Genomic DNA, 26,995 nt, shown 5'->3' on the forward strand with positions numbered 1-26,995 from the left:
TATTTTAGTCCAGAGAGAGAAGGCTGCTAAAATATCCTAGGCATTTCTCAGGATAGGAATACCTGACTCATGCTTGATGCTGCCAGCAACCTTTGCAGCCTCATCCCAAAATTGAAGGAGCACACTTGTTTTTTCTGTAGAAATAAAGTTTTGGTGGTTAGGTTCCCAGGCTAACCTTCAAAAATCATGTTAAAAATATGACATAGAAAAATAAAGTACCATTTCTTCTTCTGTATACACAATCAAGTGAGATTTCAAGTAATAGAATCATAAAATTTTAGCTCTGCATCACATCTCAGAGCTATGACCTAAAAAGGCCATGTGACTTAGTAGGGCTGGATTAAGAACCTGGATTTCTTGACAGCTCAGTGTCTTTTCTGGCAGGCACTATACCCTTACCCAGTCGTTAGGGGCGTAATCCCAGGGAATGCAATTTTTTCTTTTGTTCAAACAATTGAGTATTTATGCTCTGGAACCAGAAGATTTTACCTTCAGCATCTCTTTTTATTGTTGGAGAGGTGTCTATGAATTCCCTTAAAACAATGCAGTTTTTGTTTTGTTTTTCAGTGTTTTAATTCCCATAAAGCAGAAAAATAAGAAACTATGCAAATTTTGGGTGTTCTATCCTCCATATATCTTTCATCATAGTCAAATGGGTTTTTTAATCTCTCCAAAAGACTAAGAATCACTGTCCTACCTCCTTAAACACTCTGTTTTAATCTCAGTAGGTGACCCAATTACCTATTCTGTAGAGAAAATAAAAATCTGTGTGAATCCTTTCAAATTTCCTTTGAAGACTTTAAAAAGAAAAACCAGACCTCACAGCTACAATCTTGAGAGTACTCAGTCTGTATCAGAATGACTGAATCTTCTGAACAACCGTGTGAGAATTCTGTTGTCAGGTTAGAAGAGAAAATGGAGGCTTGGAGAAGTAAACAAACTTGGCTGTGATTATATGGCTATGATATGAAGAGCCAGGATTCAGATGCATTCTATCTTGACCAGGGAGCCAACCATTGCTCCAAATGTATCTTAGTCATCACTCTTCTTCCCTCTTGTCTCTGGGGAAGCTCTGCTTTTCCCATTGCAAGCTAACTTTTGCTATACATCCTATTCTTTTGCTGGGTCCTTGCTCTCTAGTAATTGTCCCTGCTCTCCTAGTTCTGATCTCTTCTTTGACTCCCCTCAGTAACCAGACTTATCTAAGACTTTCCTCATCATAAGAAAAACACAAAAAACAAAAAAACTTTTACCTCCTCTCCCCAACTAGAGCTGATTCCTTTCCTTCCTCTTCTTTATCTCTTCCATCTCTGACATTTCAGTGCCAAAATTCTTGACAGAATAGTGTATATTCACTGTTTTGGAACTGTTCAGTAAGGTCATTGATGATTACTTAATTGCCAGATTCAATGGATACCTGTTTTTATTTAATTTCTGTAACAGTTGATGTGATTATTACTCATTTCCCTCGGTTTCTGATAAACTGTTTCCTCCTTCTGCATATCTAGTGTTCTAATAAAGTTAGTGTTTCCTAACTTTTTTAGAATAATTTTAAATTAATATTATTGATAGATACAAACAAGAGTTCATGAAATAATGTATACTTGGATTAAAATTGACAGCACACATGACCCCAGATAAATTAACATATCAATATATAATATCACAAGCACAAAAATAGGGAAATTATTTACAAACAAAATACATTAAGAGGAAATATTGTTCACTGTCATTTTGCTGTAAAGTAACAAACTAAGAATGGTATTTTAAGAAAGTAAAAGGAATCATCATCAGATGCTGCATTAAATGTGTTACTCTTGAGAATTCCCTGTAGTCCTTTGATTAGGACCCCTCAATTTCACTGCTCATTTCACACCCACTTTCACCTGGGTTCAGTCACTGGATGAGGAACTAAGATCCTATAGGTTGCTTGGTGTGGCAAAAAAAAAAGATGTTACTCTGTGTTGTTTTCATTACAGTATAATGCAAACATTTGTTTTAAACAGGTGCACTGCAGCAAAAGAAAGAATTAAAATTGCATATTTTGCAATATTCATGCAGTTAGGCTACTACCAACATTATTGTCTCATGGATAGACAGGTCACTTAACTTAAAAAAAAAAGTTTTCTTTACTTATGTTTATTTTAAAATAATCTGTTGTTTTTGGGTTTAAGAAAGGACTCTGCTTTTCCTTTAAAACTTCCATATTCTAGCCCATAGGGGCTCAATTGGTATAGTAGAAATATTAGTGTTCAATATGCTTTGGTTAAATAACTTCTCAAATATGTTTGAATTATAATAAGTAAAATAAATCACTGAAGTTAAATAGATAATACCCATGGTTAAATGCTGTTTGTGCATCAGAGCATAGACATAATTTGCTCTGTAGTGTGCAGATTTCTTGAGGCATATTACTGCTTTAAATTAGTGTAAATATGTAGTATTTCTTAAACACATGTAATAAAGATAGGTAAAATTTAGGACAAAAATATTGCCATCTTTATCCCTGTAGTACATGTTAGCATCTCATAAGAAATACTACTGTAGTTGAAAGCGTTCTCAGAATTATTTTCCTTTAGTCTTTGTGCTTTTCCTTATGCCTTCTCAACCCACCCCCTCCTCCTCCTGAATTCTTATTCATCCTTGAATATCCAACAGACCACTTCTCTGTGAAGCATGCCCCAGGCATGCAGGCAATAGGGTTCTACTATAGAACTGTTTCTTAGTATATAGACATGATTGATTATTACCCCCTCTAGACTGAATTCTTCTGGGCAAAGTCCCTGTCTTCTTTATATTCCCAGTACCTGACACATAGTAGGCATTCAGTTTTTGCCAGCAGCGTTTAGTGAATGTTAACAGCAAGTAGTATAGTGGAAAAACTAGTAGAATTTTGGAGCTCCATGTCTACCCAGTCATGTTCTAACCCTGTGTGTGTGGCCTTAGGCGAGTTACTTCACTGATTTTCTTTGGTCTCAACTTCCTTGCCTATAGAATGAGGATAATGTCACATACCTTGCAAGCCTGTGGGGGATGAGTAGAAAGGAAATATGGACCACATAAAAGATAGTTTTTAATATTAATTACCACTGGCTTAATTGCCCAGTAATGTTGACCCGTGAAATTGGTAGAATCTTGAAATCTTAGATGGTGTCAGTGATGTTTTCCGTTTCACTTCATTGCCACCACAGTCAAAAAAGAAGGAAAAAAATGTACACCCTGATGTTGTAAAAATTATGTTTTATAATACTTCTAAATGGAAAAAGGGACTGAATTCCAAATCTTTTCTTCAGTGAACTTCTAACTACTGTTATCTTAATATATTTCCGGCACATGTGATATTTTTGTAAGCCTAGATGTAAGAACAATTTTCTTAACATTATCTTGTAATAGAAGTATCTGCTTCTGTCCTTTGAGCATATAACCACCCACCCCCACCCCCGCCACTTGCACCTGTTTAAATCATAGCACTCCTTCATCAACTTTTAAAGGGCCTATATCAGATTAAAAAATTTGAAATCAAAGCTGAATTTTACAGAAGCCACAGTGATAATAGTTTAGAAATAGATTTCTTAAAATAATAGTATACTAATGGGAGTGAGTGCTTTTCTTTAGATTAAATGTCCTCATGTACACAAACTGTATCAACTTCATTCAATTCAGTTCAGTCGCTCAGTCGTGACTCTTTGCCACCCCATGAATTGCAGCACGCCAGGCCTCCCTGTTCATCACCAGCTCCCGGAGTTTACTCAAACTCATGCCCATCGAGTTAGTGATGCCATCCAGTTATCTCATCCTCTGTTGTCCCCTTCTCCTCCTGCCCCCAATCCCTCCCAGCATCAGGGTCTTTTCCAATGAGTCAAGTCTTCCATGAGGTGGCCAAAGTATTGGAGTTTCAGCTTCAGCATCAGTCCTTCCAATGAACACCCAGGACTGAGCTCCTTTAGGATGGACTGGTTGGATCTCCTTGCAGTCCAAGGGACTCTCAAGAGTCTTCTCCAACACCACAGTTCAAAAGCATCAATTTTTCGGCACTCAGCTTTCCTCATAGTCCAACTCTCACATCCATACATGACCACTGGAAAAACCATAGCCTTGACTAGTTGGACCTTTGTTGGCAAAGTAATGTCTCTGCTTTTTAATATGCTGTCTAGGTTGGTCATAACTTTCCTTGCAAGGAGTAAGTGTCTTTTTAATTTCATGGCTGCAATCACCATCTGTAGTGATTTTGGAGCCCCAAAATAAAGTCTGACACTGTTTCCACTGTCTCCCCATCTATTTCCCATGAAGTGATGGGACCAGATGCCATGATCTTAGTTTCAACTTCATAGGGCTGCTGTAATAAATTACACAGTAAATTACTGAGTGGCTTACAACAGCAGAAATCTATTCTCTCACAGTTTTGGAGGCCAAAAATACAAAATCAGCATACCAGCAGAGCCACACACCCTCTGGAAGCTATGTGGGAGAATCCTCCTTCCTTCTTCCAGCTTCTGGTGACTGTAAGCATTCCTTGGTTTGTGGCCACATCACTTCAGTCTCTGTCTTCATCTTCACACTACTTTCTCTGTGTGTGGTTTCTCTTTTGTCTTTTAAAAGGATACTTAGGGCCCATCCAGGTGATCTAGGATGATCTTATCTCAAGATCCTTAATTTTAAGTATGTTTACAAAGACCCTTTTTCTAACTAAGGTAATGTTTATAGGTGATAGGAATTAAGATGTGTCACATATCATTTTGAGGAGCATTCAATGCAGTGTACTGTCTAATCCCCAAATTCTAATAAATGACTGTTTTAGATTGTAGTGGCCTTTAGGCTTTTCTGTTTTTAACTTTCTAAAATTCTGAAACAATCTCAGACCTACAGGGAGTTGCAAATACAATATCTAGAACCTCTTTTTCTTTAACCATTTCAGAGTAAGGTACCAACATGATGACTCATAACCCCAAATACTTTAATGTGTGTTTCTTACAAACATGGACATCAAAATTAGGAAATTTCCATTGAAATATTACTGCAATCTATTCCTCAGACCCCGTTTTAAGTTTTGCCAGTTGTTCCAGTAATGTGCTTTACAGAAAAGGATCCAGTCCATAGTTACTCGTTTAGTTTTCTTCGGTTCCTTAGTCTCTCCTTTGCTTCAATGGCCTTGACACTTTTAAAAGATTAGAGTCCAGTTATTTTGTAGAATGTCCCTCAGTTTGTGTTTTCTTGTTATTTCCTCAAGATTAGGTTTAGGTCATGCATCTTTGATAGGAATGTCACAGAAGCATTACTGTTTCCGTCTCTGCATCCTATCAAGTGATGTGTGATTTTGGTTCAGTTTTTTTCATTCCATCCTGTCAGGTGCTATTCAATTTTAGTTTGACCCATTATGGAGAATTTTCATTTCATCACTTGATTAAGGGGATATCTACCGGGGTTTCATATTATGAAGTTACTTTTTTTCTCCTTTATAATGAATAAATAATTTGTTCAGAGACACTTTGAATATATGTATGTCTTCTGTTTTTTTTTTTTTTTTTTAATTTATCTATTGCTGCAAGAGAAAATACCCTAAAACTTAGCTGCTTAGAGCTGGGTGGTTCTGGCTCAGGGTCCCGTGGTTGTTGGTAGATCTCAGTTCTTTATGGGTTTCTGGATTTACAAACTTATTTCCTCCCCACGGACGTTTCTCCCACTGAGGGCTGCCTGACTGTACTTAGGACATAGCACTGGGTTCCCTCAGAGTGATCTGTGAGCGAGCGAGCAGCCAAGTGAAAGCTGTAGTATCTTTTATTAACTTAATCTCAGAAGCAACATACCATGACTTCTATGTTCTGTTGACCTCACAGATTACCTCCGGGACAGTGTGGGAGGGAGGATTACATAAGGGTGTGAATACTAGGAGTTAAAGATCACTGGGAGCCAACTTGGGTACCTCGCGGTTACTCAGAAATTTTAATTTATTCACTTAAAAATTTATATTTGTGTAGACTCATGCTTTCTGTTTTTTTAATTCATGTGAATTATACTAGTTGACTATCATTTACTTTAATGCTCAACTTGTCCCCAGTTTGCTTTTTTCCCCATCAGTTGAGCACTTTAAGTTCTGGCACAAAAGATGTTTCCTGCTTTTTCTTACACTTTCCCTGCTCTGGCTCTGTAATCATCTAGGTATGCTTTTGGAATCTGTTTCCACACTTTCTCAATGTAATTAGTGGATGTAGCTAGGGAGTATGTGAATGTGTAGATTTGCTTTTCTCTCTGTGAATCAGAGACCATGAATTCACACTGATGCATCTTAATTCCAGTCCAGTACCATAGGGTTCATCCTGTATTTTTTCAATATTGACATTCCTTTTCTTACAGTGAAAAACTTAGCTTTCGTTAATGTAATTACTCATTTGATCAGTTCTTCTGTGTATAATCAACTTCCCATTGCTGTGGCCCACCTGCGTAGATACTGTTCTTTGCTCCCCTCTCTCCTAGGGTTGCCCTTCTTAACTCTGTCCTTTCTGACTTGGACATCCTGCACTGAGTTATGCCTATCCCAGTGTGGATAGCCTCACTATTTTTAAAAAACAAATTAAAATATAGGACTTATGTGACATAAATATTTAGATTAAAAACTGTTTAAAATAGTAGTGCTAGTTGTTTTTTAAAACAGATATGGAAAAATCAAGTCTAGTGACTGACCACATAGCACTTTTCCCAGTTAGACAATATGGCATTTTCTGTAGTCCTTTTTTGAAAAGACTAAAACCATAATTTTAGTTTAGTGTTATGAAACAATTTTGGTAATTCTAGAAGCCCGTGTAAACTCATCTCCTTTCTTAAAATAATTGAAAGCAATCATAATTTAAAATCCTGAAGCTTAATCTTTTATTATGAAAGTTTTAGATACTGATAATGACCAACACCCAGGCACTTACTATCCAGCTTAAGATTCAGACCTACCTAATTTAGCTCCAGTGTTAAACATTAATCAAGAACCATGGCTTCTCTTGGTAATTTATGAGCTTGAAATCTTTGCATATATTCAGAAATATTCATGTTTCGCTAAAGGTACATTGTTGTTAGTGATGGGGAATTACTTGTGCAACCGCCTCTACTTTACCCATTATATCAAGGCAGTAATATATCATCACTGAGGTTATAGCAGGTCAGTTTCCTGAGGTTACATACAACATTAATACAAGGCTAAGAAAATTGTTCAAACTTTGAGGAACATGTAACAATGTATTGGCATTTGAATCATGAACATGACTTGAATCTCAGAGTCTGGGGTAGGACCACCAATGATAGCTCTCTTTTTACTTTTATAATCAGTATTTTCATTATCTTCTAGCTTCTGTTAAGTCCAAAACTATTCTAATTTGTGATCCTATATATGTGACGACTTTCCTTTCTGGAAGCTTACAGATTTTCTTTGTCCCCAGTATTGTGAAATTTCCTGATGTTTGGTACGTAGGTCAATTTTCATTTATTTTGCTTGACATTCAGTTGGTCTTTTTGGGTCTGTCTATATGGATTTGCTTATTCTGGACATTTCATAGAATCGTACAACATGTGACCTTTTGTATGTGGCTTCTTTCATTTAGGCAGTGTTTTCAACATTATCCAAATACCATGTATTGGTACTTAATTCCTTTTTCTGACTGAATAATATTCCATTTTATGAATATACCATGTTTTCTTTCTCCATTTATCAATTGATGGGCATTTGGTTTGTTTTAATTTTTTAACTATTAAGAATAATACTGCTGTGAACATTTATCTTCAGATTTTTGTGTGAACATATGTTTTCATTCCTCTTGGATATATACCTAGGAGTGAAATTGCTGGATCATATGGTAATTTTATTTTAAATTTTTAAAATTATTTCCTTCTAAGAGTTTTTTAGCTATAACTCTTATATTTAGATCTTTGATCTGTGTTTTCCAATTTTTAATTTTTGTAAAATACATATAAAATTTGCCATTTTCACTATTTTTAAATATACAGTTCATTGCTAGTAAGTGTATTTGTATTGCTGTACAGCCATTGCTATCTCCAGAATTCTTCATTTTTCAAAAGTTACCTATTAAGCAGTGACTCCTCATCTTTCTCCCTAGCCTTTAAACACCCACCATTGTACTTTATCTCTCTATGATTTTGACTTGGTTACTCATGGAAGTAGAATCATACAGTATTTCTCTTTTTAAAATGACTGATTTATTTCACTTAGCATAGTGTCCTCAAGATTCATCTATACTGTCAGAATTTCCTTCCTTTTTAAGGCTATTTAGTATTCTGTTGTTGTGTATGTACCATATTTGCCAATCCATTTATCTGATGTTGGACATTTGGGTTATTTACACATTTTAGCTCTTCTGAGTAATTCTGCAGTCAGCATGGGTGTATCTTTAAAAGACCCTCCTTTCAGTTATTTTGGGTATATACCAAGAAGTGGAATTGCTGGATCATATGGTAATTATTTTTTAATTTTTGAGAAACTACTGTATTGTTTTCCACAGTGGCTCTACTGTTTTACATTCAGCCCCTGCTCCCCCGCCCCTTGTGATGCACAAGGGTTTCAATTTCTCCACATCCTCACCAGCACTTATATTTTCTGCTGTTGGTTGGTTGGTTGGCTGGCCCCCCCTCCTTTTTTTTAAATAGTAACCATCCTGATGGAGTTAGATGGTGGTCTTTGATCCATTTTAAGTTAATTTTTGTGTGGTAAGCATCTAAGTTCATTTTTGCATGTGAATATCCAGTTGTCTTAGCACCATTTGTTGAAAAGATCGTTCTTTCCCACACTGAATTGTTTTGGCAGGTGTGTCAACAACCAATTGGCCATAGATATATGGGTTTATTTCTGGACTCTCAATTCTGTTTCGTTGATCTGTATGTCTTTTCTTAAGTCAGAACCATACTGTCTTGAATACTGTAGCTTTGTATTAAGTTTTGAAATTAGAAACTGTGACTCCTCCAACTTTGTTCTTTTCCGAGACTGTTTTGTGTTTTTAGACCCCATGCATTCCCTATGAATTTTAGGTTCTCCTAGTTGTTGTGTGTTTTGTTTTTTTTTTAATGGCAGTTGGAATTTTGACGGAGATTGTATGGAATCTACAGATAAATTTGGGAAGTATTTCAGCTAGTTTTCTTATATTTTCTACCTTTATCTTTTATCTGTTTTTTGAAAAGACTTTCTCAGAATGTTTGCCTGCTTGCTTGTTTTAAGGATTTTCCTCTTATTTCATAGAAGCAATAGCTTCTCTTAGCTTTAAGGATATTCATGATAGTCTTTCTTTTAACTTTTTCTTCTCCCTGCATGGTCTTTGCTTTTTCCTGCTTCTTTTTTCCTTCACATTGTTTTGGTCTTTATCTTTCATGTTGAGTGATGTTGAAGATGACCGGTTTCTTTCATTGTTGTTGTTTATCCTTATTTTAGAATAGGGCATTAAAAAGCTGATTAAAGGGTCTGAGCATGTGGGAGTAAGGTTTGGCAACTGTGAAACTCTATGGTTTGCTGGCAGGGCTATTCTCCAGATGAATCACTGATGTCAGTGAGTCATATAGCTCTTTATTTTGTGCTGGTCAGTTTTTCTTGAAAAGGGTCTTTTCATCTGCCTGGAACGTACAGGTCAAGCTTCCCATGTTTTCAGGACATTGTGTGTATGTTTTCAGGACAAAGTGTGTATGTAAATATTCAGTTAACCTTCTGATTTCCATACATCATTCATGCTATTAACTATGCTCAGTGTCTGTGAGTTCTGAGACCTTATGTTTTATCCTCTCTGGAGAACAAACCTCTGGTTTGCTTGGATGGAAAGGACATTCACTGGTAGAATCAGCGAAGTGATCTAGATGTCATTTTTAGTTTTAAGTTATTTTCAGATTTTTACCCATAAACAACATATAATACTGCTTTGGATGTTGTCAGTTTACATAGATGTTATGGAAATGTCTGCATTTTAAATAGCATGCATTTTCAATGAATAGAAATATTCCACCAGTATATTTTAAAGTTTATTCCCCCTATAATAGATATTTTGTTTCCAAGTTTTTATTAGTAAAGATGTTGAAGCTCAGTGTTGCCTTGATGCACGGGTAGGTGAGAGTTTCTCTTTATAGTCAGTAGGTTTGTTTGGTTGTAGAGAGAGGCTCTTTATTTTTGTAAGATAATGCCAAATTAACTTTTTTCTTTAAAGTTTTTCATTATTTTGAACATAATACGCTATATAAAGGTACAAAAAAGTGGAGTCGCTCAGTTGTGTCTAACTCTGTGACCCCATGAACTGTAGACCCCCAGGCTCCTCCGTCCATAGGATTTTCCAGGCAAGAATACTGGAGTGGGTTGCCATTTCCTTCTCCAGGGGATCTTCCCGACCCAGGGATCCAACCCGGGTCTCCCACATTGCAGGCAGACTCTTTATCATCTGAGACACCAGGTGTCTAATAAATTTCAGTGAAAATTTCAGACATATTCAAACATTCAGTGGTCTACAACATATCACCATGTTTTTTGTGTTTATTCTTTTGTGTTTATTTTGTGTTTATTCTTGATTACCCATCATTTTGTGTTTATTCTTGATTACCTCCTCCACCCACCCTTCTGGATTATTTCAAACTCAACCCCAAATGTCATATCATTTTATCTGTAAATAATTCAGAATGTGTTACTTAGAGATAATGCATTGGTTCTCAGTAGGGATAGTTTTGCTTACCAGGTGATGTTTGGCATTGTAAACATTTTTAACTGTCACAGCTGGGAGGCTGCTGGGTGCTACTGGCATCTGGTAGATAGAGACCAGGGAGCTACTGAACATCCTACAATGTGTAAGACAGCCCCCACAACAAAGAATTATCCTGCCCCAAATGTCAGTCATTTCCCAGATTGAGAAATCCTGAAATAAGGAAGTCTGAGGTACATTCAGTGGTTCTTCCTGTATATATTTCTAAACACATGCTGTTGTATTACACAAAGATTTAATTTCTGGGAATTATAACTCTAAAAGAACAAGCACTTTAAAAGTCATACAAAACCCCTGTGAATCTTACTATCTTTGTGTGACTGATAAAAGTATTGGATATTTACATATTTTTAAATAGTTCATGAATATTATTTGTTGTTATAAAGAAGCCTGGGCAATATATTGAAATGTCAATTCTGAAGGAATGTGGATCACTTGAAATAAACTACTTTTGTCATGACTTTCCACCTTTTTTGGGCCAGTAACTTTCAGTAGCAGGGTAGTTTGGGGTGGGGGTTGTGCGTGTGTTTGTTTTCCAGTATGTTGCAGGATTAGAAATTGGTATTGTTTTGCTGAGAAATTGCTATAGTAGTAATTGTTGGAAGGATCTATCATTGAGTCGTCTTATTTTTAGAGGCTGCATAGGGATATTTATCAGTTAGTTTTGCTGTATAACAAATGATTCCAAAACATAAAACAGTATTGATTTATTTCTTAGGATTCTGGATTGACTTGAAGGTTTTGTTTCATGTGTTATCAGCCAGGGTTATTCTTGTGGCTGTGTTCAGGGTTAGAAGGTCCAAGAAGATCTCTCTCATGTGACTGGGGCCTTGATGTTGACTTGGCTGCAGTGTGCACCACTGTCCCCCAAATGGCCTTTCCAGCAAGAAAGCCTGGACCTCCTGTGTGGTGGCTTAGAGCTGCTGTGGTGGAAAGAGCAGAAAGAAAAGCCGTCAAGTCTCTTCCACCCTAGACTTGTAACTGACACAGCGTCATATTTGCTTAATTTTTTTTTGGTCGAACAAGATCCAAGGACAACTGGGATTCAAAGGGAAAGGAAATAGACTACTTCCTAATAAGAGAAGTGGTATGTTTTTACAGGGAGGGAAAAATTGTTGGCATCCATCTTTGGAGATTATTTACTGCAGGAGAAGTTGTAGTAAGCGTTGTATTATACTAACATGTTTACTTCTTGGATAAAGTCACTTGTTAAATGCCTTTAATTCTGTAGTAGTAGAATTTTGCTTCTTTGGATTCATTAAAAACAGTTCTGAATGGTTGGGTAATATTAAGTTATTAATAACATTTTTTACAGTTTTAATTCAGAGAAGTTTTTTATGAAGGTTTGTTTGGCCAATCAAGAGGAGGAGGGAGGAAGGGAAGAGTAGAGGGGAAGGGAAAGGCTTGTTGGATGTGAAATGTAAAAATGTAGTTGTTTTGAGGAGAGGTATAACCGTTTACTTGGGGGTTTGTCTTTTCCTGTTAAAATAACCTAAGTTGCTTTGTTTATTTGCTTTATTGAGAAATAATTGACATATAACATTGTGTAAGTTTCTTATACAGTGTGAACTTGATATTTACATAGTGTAAAAAGATTACCACGATAGTGTTAGCTAACACTGCCATTATGTCCCATAATTCCTTCTTTTCTTTTGTGGTGGGACCATTTTAAGATCTTCTCTCTTAGCAAATTTCAAATATATAATACAGTATTCTTAACTATAATTGCCATGTGCATTAGATCCTCAGAACTTATTTATCTAATAACTAGAAGTTTGTACTCTTGTTATAGGGACACATAATTTTATACTACCAGTCTTATTCTTTCTAAGACTGTCACATAACTCATGATCTTGATAACATAAGGCTGACTAGGCTCTGCTTTTTTTTTTTTTTGTTTTCTACTTGATTCATAATGTTTTCATACTTTTCCTGTTACCATACCAAAGAACAACTTCTGCCTGCTACCTCCTCTTTGTTAAAAAAGTGCTCTCAGAATCCACAAATAGCACCACTATAATGACTATATAGGTTAAACATTCTCGGTAGGTTATTTGGTCAGATTTGCCATATCAGAAACTGCTTAGGAGAACTATGCTTTGTTGTTAACATCAGGAATATAAAATGTTTTTGAAGCAGGTAATAGTACCAGACTTTTCTTCAGCCTAAGTTTGGACTTGAAATTTTGTCTGGCCCTCCCCCAATCTTTGCTGCAGACAAAATGGAAATACTTTTATACTACAAACTTCATCATAGCAAAAAGGAAACCGTTCTTTTCTCTTATTGTCCTGATACTATAGTACCTTCCCCAAGATAGTAGTACATGTTTCTATTATTGTGTAGCATATAGTTGATTAAATGGCATCTCAAGTGATTTTAATGTGGACAGAGAACTCGCCTGTCTCTAGGCTAACCTAAAATGTAACTTTGAAAAGACATTTCTTCAGATATATTCACACTTTGGTTAATACTGTTTAGTGTCATGTTTTGGAGGTTGGACTGTTCCTGAGAGGTGAACAAGTCATTTTTTATCTGTCTTTATAGTTGTTCTAAAATACAGTGCCAAGCAAGTATGTAGCAAGTCATCTAGCAGAGTACATTTAAGTTTACTTGACTTTTGGTCACATCTTCTAGAGATTTCAGTCTGTAGGAAGACTGATTTAACTGGATAGATTGATCGTCTTGAACAGGTGGTGCAGTGGTAAAGAATCCACCTGCTAATGCAGTAGATACAGCAGACTTGGGTTCAGTCCCTGGGTCGGAAAGATCCTCTGGAGAAGGAAATGGCAACCCACTCCAGTATTCTTGCCTGGAAAATTCTATGGATAGAGGAGGCTGGTGGGCCACAGTCCATGGGATCACAAAGACTTGGACATGACTGAGCAACTGAGCACACATGCTGATTCATTGTCGTGAACTCCCTGAGTTAGTGTTAGAGAACTCATGAAACAGAAGCTGTGCTTTGGAAGAGTGAAGAGTAAGGTCCATGGAAAGTGTTATTTTTAAGTTTCGAGGATTTACAGTCCTGTGGTGGTTTACTCACTAAGTTGTGTCCGACTCTTACGACTCCGTGGAGCTCTTTTCTTATTATTTCGGTGTTTTCTTCTGAGCTTAGTGCTGAAATTTTTTGGCATATGTAATAAGCACATAGACTCTTCCTATCTCCTTGGCTATATGCCAGGCTCATTTTGGAAATAGAGTGTGGAAGAGCACTGACCACTGCCTCAGTAACTGAAAGGAGAGGTAGTTTCAGATGCTGACGGAGACCCTGTGTGGAGTCTGACCTAACCTGACCAGCCATCATCAGCTCCAAGAGCAAGAAACCACTACTTGCCTGTTTTGCTTCTGGTACCATTTGTACCTCCTTAATATTTTTGTCCCCTTACTTATTACAGAATTAGTCTTCTGGAAGACTTGTGATTTTCCTATCATAACTGTCATTTACTCAGGCACTTTCTACTTCGTCCTTGATCACCAAAATTCTAAACTTGTTCTTTGTTAGGTATTTATAGGGTCCCGTGGCTGCAGGATTAGACTATTACTGCCTTCTCAAGTGCCTTACTTCTTTAAATCTAAGATGCTCTCCATTGAAAGATGTAGAAGCAGTGAAGTCACTCAGTCGTGTCCTACCAGATTCCTCCGTCCATGGGATTTTCCAGGCAAGGGTACTGGAGTGGACTGCCATTTCCTTCTCCAGGGGATCTTCCCAACCCAGGGATTGAACCCAGGTCTACCCGCATTGTGGGCTTCTAGGAAACCTGTCTCTCAGCACATTTAAGTGAAGGCTAAAGTTGCATGTGGTGGAAGAGTGCATAGAGTATTCCAAGCAAACTGTTCCTGGAGTCTTGAACTAGTTGACATTTAAAAGCTAATTGATTACAAAAAAGCTTTGAAATGAATAAATGGTAGTTCATATTGGTAAAAGAAGATCTTGAAAAGGTTCTTGATCCTCAGTAATGAACAAAGAATTGTCTTTAATTAGAACATTTTCGTCTAAGTGGTTATTGCTGAAGTGCTCAAAGAAAGGAACTCCTTATTCTCTGTTGTTAGCCAGTCTCACTCAAAACACCTATTCCATTCATGTTCAGTAATTAAATCTGAATATATTTTGTCACTACAGACTTTCTATTTCCTGGCACTGTAGGTGATTAGGCTGAATTGAACTGGACTTTGTCTTGGAAGTTGTTAATGTGCTTTTGTTTATCATCTCATTTGCCAGTGTTTGAACACCAGTTCTGCTTGATATTGTGCTAGACATTCATTCATCTACTCATTTAGACATTTGCGTGTCTCTTAAGTTCCACTCTGGAAAATGTTGTAAAGATTATATTATACCTTGTCTCTAATTCAAGGAATTTAGAAGTATTCCAGGAGTAGCATTAAGGGTGCACATAAATTTTGATAGTTGCGGATAAAAAATTGATCGTATTACTATACCATATGATACTAGATTTGTATAGTATAGTTAATAGTAAGCTGCTTGGAGAAAGAAGGAAGTCCCTGGGAAATAAGATTTTTTTTCATCCTAAAAAAGCAGTATATGGACAGTAATCTTTTAAAGTGAAAGTATTTAATGTTGATGTGTTTTAAAATCATAACTGTGCTATTGTGAAGATAGATGAAAGTGAACTGGGGCCTAGCCTTTTTAAAACAATTTTTTAACCTCAGATTCATAATTATGTTAATCACATGCATTGTCAGAATTTCATATTGGTTTCTCCTTTGTGTGCCAAAACAAATATGAATCCTTATAACTCAGCTGTAATTTATTTTATAGAAATTTCAGGGAATTTACTGGTTGTATAAGCTTTCTATATTTGCAAATTTTTAGTACAACAGATAGGATTATATAAATGACAAATTTTGCTAATATCTTTATATAGCATATCATTTCCCCTTTAAAAGATACGTGCTCCCCCCCCCCTTTTTATATAGAAAAAGTATTTTAAGCCAGAAACACATCCGCTATGTATTTGATCACTACTGGAAACTATCAACATTGTCACACAAATAGCACTTGTAAAGATTTCCTGGAACTTGACAAAAGTAACTTCAAACAAACAAACAAAAAACCTGTCTTTAAAAATTAATAAAAACATGTGATTGCCTTAGAAAGGAAATTTATGTTGTATTAACTATATTTGAAAAGCTATTCATAATGCTCTTTCTCTTACTATAAACATTCTCAAAACATTTTGATCACAATGTTATTAACGTACTTTATACCACTGAACTGTATACTTTAAAATGGAAAAAAAATGGACAAGATGGTAAATTGTATGTCTGTGTATTTTACCACACACAAAAAACCACACCGAAGTAATTTATAGTCCAGATTGAGGGTCGGGGGGGTGGGGGACGACAAGGTATAGTTATGTTGGGTAGATTTCTCTATGTCATATTTAAAAGTCTTTTATTCTACAACAAAAAAAAATTGGGGGGGATAAAAAATGTTCTTGGTTCCTTCAGACTTATTTCTGACTTTCCCACAGACATTAGGCATTTTGTGAGAATAAAATCTTGGGTGGGGAACGTGTCATTGGAACAGTGGGCCACAGAAAGAAGCAAGGCCTGGTTCTGTGCCCAAACAATAGTGTTGCCTTTATTTCCCAAATTGATTTGACCCTTAAACCTATAACCAAACCATGCTTTTTTAGTTTTAACTTCATTGTTTTATAGATATGGGAGTTCTAATCTGAAGAAGTGGAATGACTTGTTTAAAGTTACCTAAGAGCAGAATAATAAAACATCAACGGATGTTAAGGCTTGGGAAAGACTGACTTCTGCCTGTTGCCCCTGCTGATATCAGCAGGAACATAAACAGTTGTAGAATAACCATTATAATCCTTATGAAGCTAATTTTCATTTAACGTAATTAATTACACATGAGATGGTTAGTTTCCAGTATTTACAGAAGGCTTGTCAGATAGTGGTGAATGAAGATTGAGATGGCGGATAGTTTCTATCATGTTCATCTCTATGTTCTTAGATGTTGGCAGATGAATTGACCTCTTTGTTAAGCATGCTCTAGGAATAATTTTCCCATCTCTAGGCAGTGATTGGGTTTGCAAGTTTCAGTGTGTTGAACAGTACACTTATTTTTGCCTGGGTGTATGGCTGGAGGAAATAATTTTTAAAAACCCATACATAATCAAAGGCTTTGGTACACAGTTTAAAAAGAGGAGGGGTACTTATTATTTATAGGGCTTCCCTGGTGGCTCAGTGGTTAAGAATCCGCCTGTAATGCAGGAGACACCTGTGGGAGACATGGGTTCAATCCCTGGGTTGGAAAGATACCCTGAAGAAGGAAATGGCAACCCATTCCAGTATTCTTGCCTGGACCATGAACAAGAGGAGCCTGGCAGGCTATAGTCCATGGAGTTGGAAAAGAGTTGGACACGACTTGGCAACTAAACAACAGCTTGTTATTTAAGTCAAAGGAGTGTTTAGTTGCAAAAACTCATGTGTATACAAGAATGGATATAAGAATATTTACCAAAACATTATAATAGTGAAAAATAGGAGATAAATATCTGTCACCTAAAGAAAGGAAACACTGTGGTTTAGGCACCCACTAGCAAAATAAACAGTGTAAAAAGGAATAAACTAGATCTTCATGGAAAAATATTAATGTCTTACTATGTTGAGGGAAAAGCAAAGTATAGAAGAATACATGCCATGTAACACTTCTTAAATAAAAGTTTGAAAACATGATAATAAGACTATGTTGTTTATGGACACATAAAAAATGTATATAAGTATGCAAGAGAATGATAAACTCTAAATTCAAGGTAATCATTACTTTGGAGAGGAAAACACCGAGGACTTCTTAAAGATCTAGTTTGATCTAGCAGTGTTTAGATTGGGCTAAGCTGAGTAAAGGTCAGTTTTCATTCCCATCCCAAAGAAAGGCAGTGCCAAAGAATGTTCATACAACTGCACAATTGAAGTCATCTCACACGCTAGCAAAGTAATGCTCAAAATTCGCCAAGCCAGGCTTCAACAGTACATGAACCGTGAACTTCGAGATGTTCAAGCTGGATTTCGAAAAGGCAGAGAAACCAGAGATCAAATTGCCAATATCCGCTGGATCATCAAAAAAGCAAGAGAGTTCCAGAAAAACATCTACTTTTGCTTTATTGACTATACCAAAGCCTTTGACTGTGTAGATCACAACAAACTGGAAAATTCTTAAAGAGATGGGAATACCAGCTCAGCTGACCTGCCTCCTGAGAAATTTGTATGCAGGTCAAGAAGCAACAGTTAGAACTGGACATGAACAACAGACTGGTTCAAAATTGGGAAAGGAGTACATCAAGGCTGTATATTGTCACCCTGCTTATCATATGCAGAGTACATCATGTGAAACGCTGGGCTGGATGAAGCCCAAGCTGGAATCAAGATTGCCAGGAGAAATATCAATAACCTCAGATATGCAGATGACACCACCCTTATGGCAGAAAGTGAAGAATTAAAGAGCCTCTTGTTGAAAGTGAAAGAGGAGAGTGAAAAAGTTGGCTTAAGACTCAGCATTCAGAAAACTAAGATCATGGCATCTGGTTGCATTACTTCATGGCAAATAGATGATGAAACAATGGAAACTGAGAGACTCTTTTTTGGGGCTCCAAATTCACTCAGATGGTGACTGCAGCCATGAAATTAAAAGATGCTTGCTCCTTGGAATAAAAGCCATGACAGCATAGCTAGACAGCATTTTAAAAAGCAGAGACATTACTTTACCAACAAAGGTCCATCTAGTCAAAGCTGTGGTTTTTCGAGTAGTCATGTATGGATGTGAGAGTTGGACTATAAAGAAAGCTGAGTGCCGAAGAATTGATGCTTTTGAACTGTGGTGTTGGGAAAGACTCTTGAGAGTCCCTTGGACTGCAAGGAGATCCAACCAGTCCCTCCTAAAGGAAATCAGTCCTGAATATTCATTGAAAGGACTGATGCTGAAGCTGAAACTCCAATACTTTGGCCACCTGATGCGAAGACCCTGATGCTGGGAAAGATTGAAGGCGGAAGGAGAAGGGGACGACAGAGGATGAGATGATTGGATGGCATCACCAACTCAATGGACATGAGTTTGAGTAAACTCTGGGAGTTGGTGATGGGCAGGGAGGCCTGGTGTGTGGCAGTCCATGGGGTCGCAACGAGTTGGGCATGACTGAGCAACTGAACTGAACTGAAGCTGAGTAATAGGTTTGTGCTGGATATTTTCTGTAGTCTTAGTTGACTTTGAATTTTTTAAAAAGACTATAGACATTAATCTCAAATAAGGTTACTACTTCTGCTTATACTCAGATCAGGGAAAGATTGCTATTGATACATTTTCTTTTCTTTTCTTTTTTTTTTTTTTAAATATGGAATGCTTCATGAATTTGGGTGTCATCCTTGTGCAGGGGTCATGCTAATCTTCTCTGTATCGTTCCAATTTTAGTATATGTGCTGCCGAAGCGAGCACGCTATTGATACATTTCATCAACTTGTCTGTAAAATAGAAGGCAGCATTATTAAGAGGGAAATAGAAAATATTGGAGAGCACCAAGGGATTAAGTCTATCAGTACCAGATATAAAAGATTCTATAATTTGCTGTTTTCAGAAATTATAATTTTTTTCAAACTGATCTAGGATAACTGACTTACTAATATTGCCATAGTTTTAAAAACTTGTAATTTTAAATATTTTAGCAGTTAATTTTTAAATACTAACTTCAGATATTATGCTGGATACATGAGTTAGCACTTCTGTTGCAACCCTGGTAAGTTAGGAGTAGGGCAGGGGGAATGCAGTACTATGGTAATGACAGACTGCTTGCCTTCAGTGTGTCTTGAAAATGTGGAAAACACCCCTTTCTTGAATTCTTCATTCTGTGCTACCATGTTTTCCTTCACCTTCCCTTCACTTTGAGTCTTGCTGGTAATGAGTTTTCTAGCCTTGTCTTTTGTCTTTGATGCTTAATTCGTCAAACAAAAAGGCAGTCAGGATTTAGTGTACATCACAATTTCCTGGGGGACTTGTTAAAATGCACCTTGTTAGGCTCTGAAACTGCAGAGTTTCTGGTTCAGTAGGTCTGGTTGGAGCCCGAGAATTTGCATTTCTAATAAGTTTTCTTGTAATAATGATGCTGCTGTGCCAGGGTCTCATTTTCGAGAACTACTACTTATCTAGCTGTTCCTTCTTTGCTGTTCATTCATCTTAAAGGAGGTTCAGTTTGATTTCCTGGGCAACATACAGATTCTCAGGTATTCTAACTTGTACATTTCTGCTATTTTAGATTCAGACTAAAGAAGCATGATATGATAGAACTTACATAGTAGAACACCATGTCCTTACTCTAATTACATGTTTTCCTTGGATTAGCTACTTTGTATCTTTCTTACATATATAAAATGGGGGATTAGTTTAGATATCTCTTCTGACATTGAATCATAATTTCTGCTTAAATCTTCTCATATCCTGATTACCCACCAAAGACCTTTGATTTGTACAGGAAATTTTAGAACTATTAATGCTTGACTTTATGAAAGTAACTATAATCCCTCATTTTCCCATCTTGTTTCTTTTACCATTTGCCATAGGGTAAAACCAAAATGGTGAAACAAATCTGTGTTCCATACTATGTATATTTTGCTTCATAATTGTTAAGACTGGGGAAAGAGGGTTTTTGAAAAATAGATAATATCATTAAGTTTTACCAGTTAACGACCTATTGGAGTATTTGAGGATACAAGGAAAGCAAAGTCAGCATAGCCCTTATAGGACCCCCTCCCCACAGTTAGAAAGCCCTCTTTCTTTTTGCTAGTGCTATAATACAGAAATATTGCAGGCTTAGAGGCTTTAGTGTTCTGTTTTCTTTAATGGTGGTCCCTTTTAAAGAAGGGTTAATCCTTTGGAATATAGGTATTAAGATAATAATATATAAGGCATTATAATCATTCCTGTATATCTTTATTGGAAAACATATTCCTGAGCCAGAAAAGATAGTAGTAGGAAATGTATTTAAAAGTTTTAGGACTTCCCTGATGGTCTAGTGGTTAAGACTCCACGATTCCACTGCAGAGGACAGGAGTTCAGTCCTGGTCAAGAAACTTAAGATCCTGCATGCCATGCAACATGGACAAAAAAGTTTGTAGTGAATTAAACTTTACTTGAAAGTAATTAATTGGTATAAGGTTTGGGGGCTGTTTGAACTAAATTAAACACTTGGGAAAGTTTCAGATAATCAAAATTGTTTATAAACCTTAATCTTTAAGAATAATGGTTATACCTAGAAACTAGAGTGTACAATGTCAAAAAAAATTGAGAACTCTATTAAAATCCACAGTTTATTTCCAAAATAAGACCTTTATCGTAATATTTTTTGAGATTTCAAAATTAAGACTATAAAGTCTTTTTAGAAATTGAGGATTCTTTGCCTTAACTGTCAAACTTCCCTCCTCCCTTTTTTTCCCCTAAATTTAATTGTATGTACTTTGTCTGTAAGGGCTTCCCAGGTGGCTCAGATGGTAAAAAGTCCACCTGCAATACAGGAAACCCAGGTTTAATCCTTTGGTTGGGAAGATCCCCTGGAGGAGGAAATGGCAACCCACTTCAGTATTCATCTCTGGAGAATTCCATGGGCAGAGAATCCTGGCGGGTACAGTCCATGGGGTCACAAGGAGTCATGGAGTCAGATATGACTGAGTGATTGACACTTTGACTTTCTCTCTATTGCTCTTTCTATAGAGAAGAAGTTTTCCAATAAACAGAAAAATTGCTTGGTTTTGGGTTTTGTCCTAGCTCTACTCTCAATGCCAGTAATGTATGATTTGCTATATGATATACAAGAGAAATCTGAATACTATTTGGGGGGAGATAAAAAGTCAAGGAAATTAATGTCTAGGTTTAAAACCATATGATAAAGCCAACAGCCTGATGTAATAAGGTATTTTTTTCTGCCCAGTGATTTGGCTAGATCAGTGCCTTTAATTTCAAGATTTATCTTTATTTTGTTTTCTTTTTGCCACGCTTGCAAGATCTCAGTTCCCCCAGGCTATGGTAGTGAAAGCCCAGAATCCTAACCGCTATACCAGTAGGGAACTCCCTTCAGTTTTTTTCTCCCCCTTCAATTTTAATCATAATGCAGGGACATCAGATTTTGTGGTGGTGGTCATATAGTCGCTAAATTATGTCCAACTCTTGTGACCCAGTGGACTATAGCTCACCATGCTCCTCAGTTCATGGGATTTCTCAGGCAGGAATACTAGAGTGGGTTGCCATTTCCTTCTCCAGAGGAGCTTTCCAACCCAGGGATGAAACTTGTGTCTCTCCTGCATTGTAGGTGGTCTTCTTCATTGCAAGTGGATTCTTTACCACTGAGCCACCAGGGAAACCTCAAATTTTATAGCTTCTGTGTTTATTTAGTCTAACTGGATTTTCACTGTTCTAATTACCTTTCAGATAGTCACAGCTTTTTCAGAACTATTTTTTTGTAATCCAAATGTATAGTCAGAACTGGTAAGTTATTTTTTAAATAGACAATAAATATACTTGTTAAAGTTATAAAAGAAATACATGTAGTTCCTATTTTTATCCCCAAAGCAGAGTTTCCTTCTGAAGGCAAATACTTTGAACTACTTTTGTGTCTATTCTTCAGAGATACTGTATGCATATATGAAGATGAATGAATATTTGCCCTTTTAGTAAACAATTTTATATATACAATAAAATCAACAATTTAAAGTATACAGTTTGAGTTTTAATGAGTATAATTCACAGTTTTGCAGTCCCTACCAAAGTCATAATACAGAATATTTTCATAGCCCCCTAGATTTTCTTCTTATTCCTTTGTAATCAATCTCCTCCAACTCCCTCTAGCCCTTAAAACTATTAATCTGGTTTCTGTTGCTATAAATTTGCCTTTTCTAGAATGTGTATCAATGGAATCATGCAGAATATAGTCTTTTTATGTCTCATTTCACTTAAATACTTAAGTGAGTGCCTCGAATCAAGGAGTTGGAATGAGTATGTTTATTGTGTATTAACATAAATTTGAGTTAAGTTTTTCTTTTTTTTAATTATATAATACTGACTTATGAAGAGGACAAGGATTTTTTTTTCCTTTTAGCTTTTTGAGATGTCATTGGCATAAATTTAAGATGTTCAGCATAATGATTTGACTTAACATGTATCATGAAATTACTATCATGGTAAGTTTAGTGAACATCTATTATCTCACAGGTACAAAATAAAAGGTAAAGAGAAAAGTTTTTTTCTTGGGATGAGAACTCTTAGGATTTACTCTGTTAAACTTGTAAAACATACAGCAGTGTTAATTAACCTCTTCTTGCCTGAAAAATTCCATAGACAGAGGAGCCAGGTGGGCTACAGTCCATGTGGTTGCAAAGAGTAGGACACAACTGAGTGCATGCGTGTGTGCACACACATGCACGCACATGCACACACATACATATTACAGCCCTACCACTTACTTAAAACTGTTGGTTTGTACTTTGATTAGCTCACCACCTCCCCTCACTTTTGATAATTGCAGATCTGATCTCTTTTTCTGTGAGTTTGTTTATTTTTGAAGTATAATTGACCTACCACACTATGTTATTGTCTGGTATACAACATAGTGGTTTGATATGTTAAAAATTGATCACCACCTGATGAATCCTTATATTCAGGTTAGATGAAGTTAGTCAAAAGAAGTAGCTTAACTTTTGTGTTTCAGATCAAGCAAGCTTTCTTAGTTGTAGTGACCTGTATTACAAACATTTGGGAATGGGAACTGTACACAGTAGGTTTTATGTTTTTCTCCTTGAGATGGGCAAGGAATCTCTGTTGTAGAGAAATACAAAATCCTCAAATTGAGATGTGAAAGAAAGTAAATATTGTTAAATCTTTACCTCAATTCCAGCCCTTAAAAAAAACCAGAACTTTATTTCTATACTTTAATGCTTTGTCCTCCAAGCTTACAGATAGGATAAAACAAAATAATTAACGTAATGACTGGTTGAATAAGTAAACTCAGAAGAAGAAACTTACAGAAATATCTGTGTGTTGCAATTTAAAATATTTATTTATATAACTCAATAAGATTTGAAATAATTTTTAAATGGTAGGTTTTACCATTGTAGTTTTAAAATATAATTAAAACTAGTCCTTCCTCAGAGTTTGTTTTTATCTCACATACCAAGTCAAAGGGAAAGGAAATATAGTATGATTTCCTGCTTTGTGGTTTTTAAGGCATCCCCACCCAGTAACAAATCTCAAGTTTGTGGGTTCTTGTGTTAAAATAGCTAAGAAGCTGGCATCTTTTGTAGAACATGACTACATGTAATTCCATCTCTGATTTCAAAACTTTATGATGGGTTATATCCAGCTACCCTTTGTAATATATCCCTTTTAAAGTTTTTCCTACTACCTTTGGGAGCTTTGTAGTGGATATGAGCTGAAAAAATACCAGTATCTTGTCAGATGGTTCTGTATAATTTGGAATGTTTATGACTCCATTTATCTGAAGTGTAACTTAATGGTTTTGAAGTACAAAAACCAGCTGTTGATCTTTATTGGAAAATAATAAGTGTTTACTTAAAAACAGTTTTTGTGAGACTTCCCTGGCAGTCCACACTCCCAGTGCAGGTGCATGGGTTCAGTACTTGGTCCGGGGACTAAGATCCCACCACATGGTGTGGCCCAAGAAAACCCGAAGAAACAGTTTTTGTGGTTCTTTAGTATATGATACATGTTTACTTTCCTTATATTTAATACCTATTAAACTCCAAACAAAGCAAAAATTATCTGCTTTTAAAAACATACATTTATATCCAGGAATCCCAAATATTTTATAGATTTTATTAATCTACCTTTCTCTTCTCTGACTTTGAAGGAGTGCTGCTAAAAAGCTTTACTGGTGAGACAGAGAATATTGGTAACAGTGATGGTTTTATTAATGGATAATAGTTATATTTATGTTAAATACATTTCTTTATTCTCTCCTTGAAGGAGTTGAATGACCTGGCACGGGACCCCCCAGCACAGTGTTCAGCAGGTCCCGTTGGAGATGATAGTAAGTATCTAAAAGGAATAATAAAATAAAACATAAAACAGCATAACAGTCTGCCTCTGGTGAACTCTGATACTAATAAATATATGTATCTGCTAAGGTTATTTGTATGAAGAGTAAATTATGCAATTTACCTTTATTTGCCCATGAAAGGTGCAATTTTATGTGTATTCCATCCTCTTTTGTACTGTATTGCATTTTGAACCGTCTTCTGCCAGATGTTTGTGTAGTTGTTCTGGCTTCTCCTTACCTATCCTTTGTCCCTTCTGGGTATTTACCTAAGACAAAATATTCAAGCTTTTGTCTACAGCAAGCTATTGTTCTTTAGTAAGATAATAGTAAGTATGATTGGGGGGGGTGTATGTGGGTCTGTGTCTTTCTTTGTATTGACTCATTTGTGAAGACAACTACAACTTACCTTTAATGTCCAGTTTATCTTCTTAATCCTGTTTGAAATAATTTATTGTATGTTACCGTACATGTTGGATAATAATTTTGCTTTTTGTTCCACTTTGTCTCAAGGCAGCTTTTCCCCCTAATACCATCTTTCAGCCTTTTAAAAATAGAGGATATTTGAACAGGCTGTGTAACTTAATTCTCACACACGAAAATGCAACATTTAGCAGATAAGGGAAAAGTGGAATGTACTCAGTATATTTAGAAGCATTTGTATAAGGGAAGTGTATAGGTTAAGACAGAAAATAAATGAAGTTATATGGGCTTGTGTGTAAAATTAAGTTTTTCCTCATTTTTCTTAAGATTGTTCTTTTGGTTTGCTAAATCCTTAGGAATCAAAGCATAATCCTTGTATAAGGATTGCTTTATAGATTAAACAGATGTTATAAATTATAAGACTAAGTACTTGTTATGAAAAATCCATTTATGTTATGTTTAGATCTGTCCAGTATTATTGAGTATATATAGTATTTGATATCAAACAGGACGGGCCAAGTACTTAAACACATTTCTCATTTAAGGTTCACAATTCTTTAAGTGATTGGAAAAGAAATTGTTAACTGTTTTAGAGAAGAATCTAGTGAGAACCTTGTGGTGGTTCTTGAAGTAGACTTATTCTCAGATTTTCTGATTCTTGTTTTGCCATTCCATGGTATCATATCCATCTGCGTCAATGTGGTCATTCAGTTTTGAAAGAGTGTTTTTATTTCAGGTAAATTCCTCAGAGTTGAGAGAGGCTGATTTTTTTTTTTTTTTTTAGAGAGACTGATTTTTAATTAAAGGTGTTTGAAGTCTGGGGATTAGATTTCATTTCTGAAGTTCTGTAGTGTGCTAAAGTAATTTGCCTTTGCTTCTACCGTAGTTGGTACTATTACATTCGTTTTTCAGGTTGAAAAGTGGTTACCCTGGAGAGTTAAACTCCCCTAAAGCATAAGCAATAAGAGAAAAAGAAAAGTAAATTAGACTTCATCAAAATTTAAAAATTAGGTACAGCAAATGATACTGTTAAGAAAGTGAAAAGGTATACAAAATGGGAGAATAAATTTGCAGGTTGTATATATCTGATAAGGCATATTTATCTAAAATGCTTTTTAAAGTCTTTATATCTCAACATTATAAAGATAAATAACCCAATTTTAAAATGAACAGACAATCTGAGTAGCTTTTTCTCTAAGATACTCAAATGCAGTAAGAACATGGAAGGATGTTCAGCATCATTAATTATCAGGGAAATGCACATCAAAACCATAATGAGGTGTCACTTTACACCCACTAGGATGGCTAAAATCAAAAGGTCAGATAATACGTGTTGATGAAGATGTGGAGAAATTTGAACCATCATACTTTGCTGGTAGAATGCAAAATGGTACAGCCAGCTTGTTAGACAACTTGACAGTTCCTCAAAAAGCAAAACATAGAGTTAACCATATGACCCAGTGAGTTCATTCCTAGGTATGTGTCCAAGAGAAATAAAAACATATATCCCTATAAAAACTCACTCATGATTATTCATAGAAATTTCATTTGTAATAGCCAAAAAGTGAAAGCAACCCAAATAAAATATGGTGTGTCCATACAGTAGAATATTATTTGATGATTAACAGGAATGAAATATTGATATATGCTACAACATGAATTGAGTGTTAAAAACATTGTGCTGAAAAGACCTATACTCTGAACACCATAAGATGCTGGTGAAAGAAATTGAAGATGACATAAACAGATGTTGTTAAAATGACCACACTGCCCCAGGCAATCTACAGA

General features: G+C 36.0%; 1 protein-coding gene and 1 non-coding gene across 2 annotated transcripts in view; one reads left to right on the top strand and one right to left on the bottom strand.

Moving 5' to 3' along the window:
• Window positions 1-26,995, top strand: part of UBE2D2 (ubiquitin conjugating enzyme E2 D2) — a 42,412-nt gene that overhangs the window by 4,779 nt on the left and 10,638 nt on the right. The window contains exon 2 of the mRNA XM_065918678.1: window positions 24,715-24,778. Coding sequence (XP_065774750.1) covers window positions 24,715-24,778 — 64 coding nt within the window. The remainder of the gene's footprint in view (window positions 1-24,714; window positions 24,779-26,995) is intronic.
• On the bottom strand, window positions 19,079-19,185 carry LOC136156660 (U6 spliceosomal RNA). Its single transcript, XR_010661150.1, has one exon. It is a non-coding gene; the product is annotated as a U6 spliceosomal RNA (small nuclear RNA).

Source organism: Muntiacus reevesi, chromosome 1 (genome assembly GCF_963930625.1).
Source record: "Muntiacus reevesi chromosome 1, mMunRee1.1, whole genome shotgun sequence".
Classification (NCBI taxonomy): domain Eukaryota; kingdom Metazoa; phylum Chordata; class Mammalia; order Artiodactyla; family Cervidae; genus Muntiacus; species Muntiacus reevesi.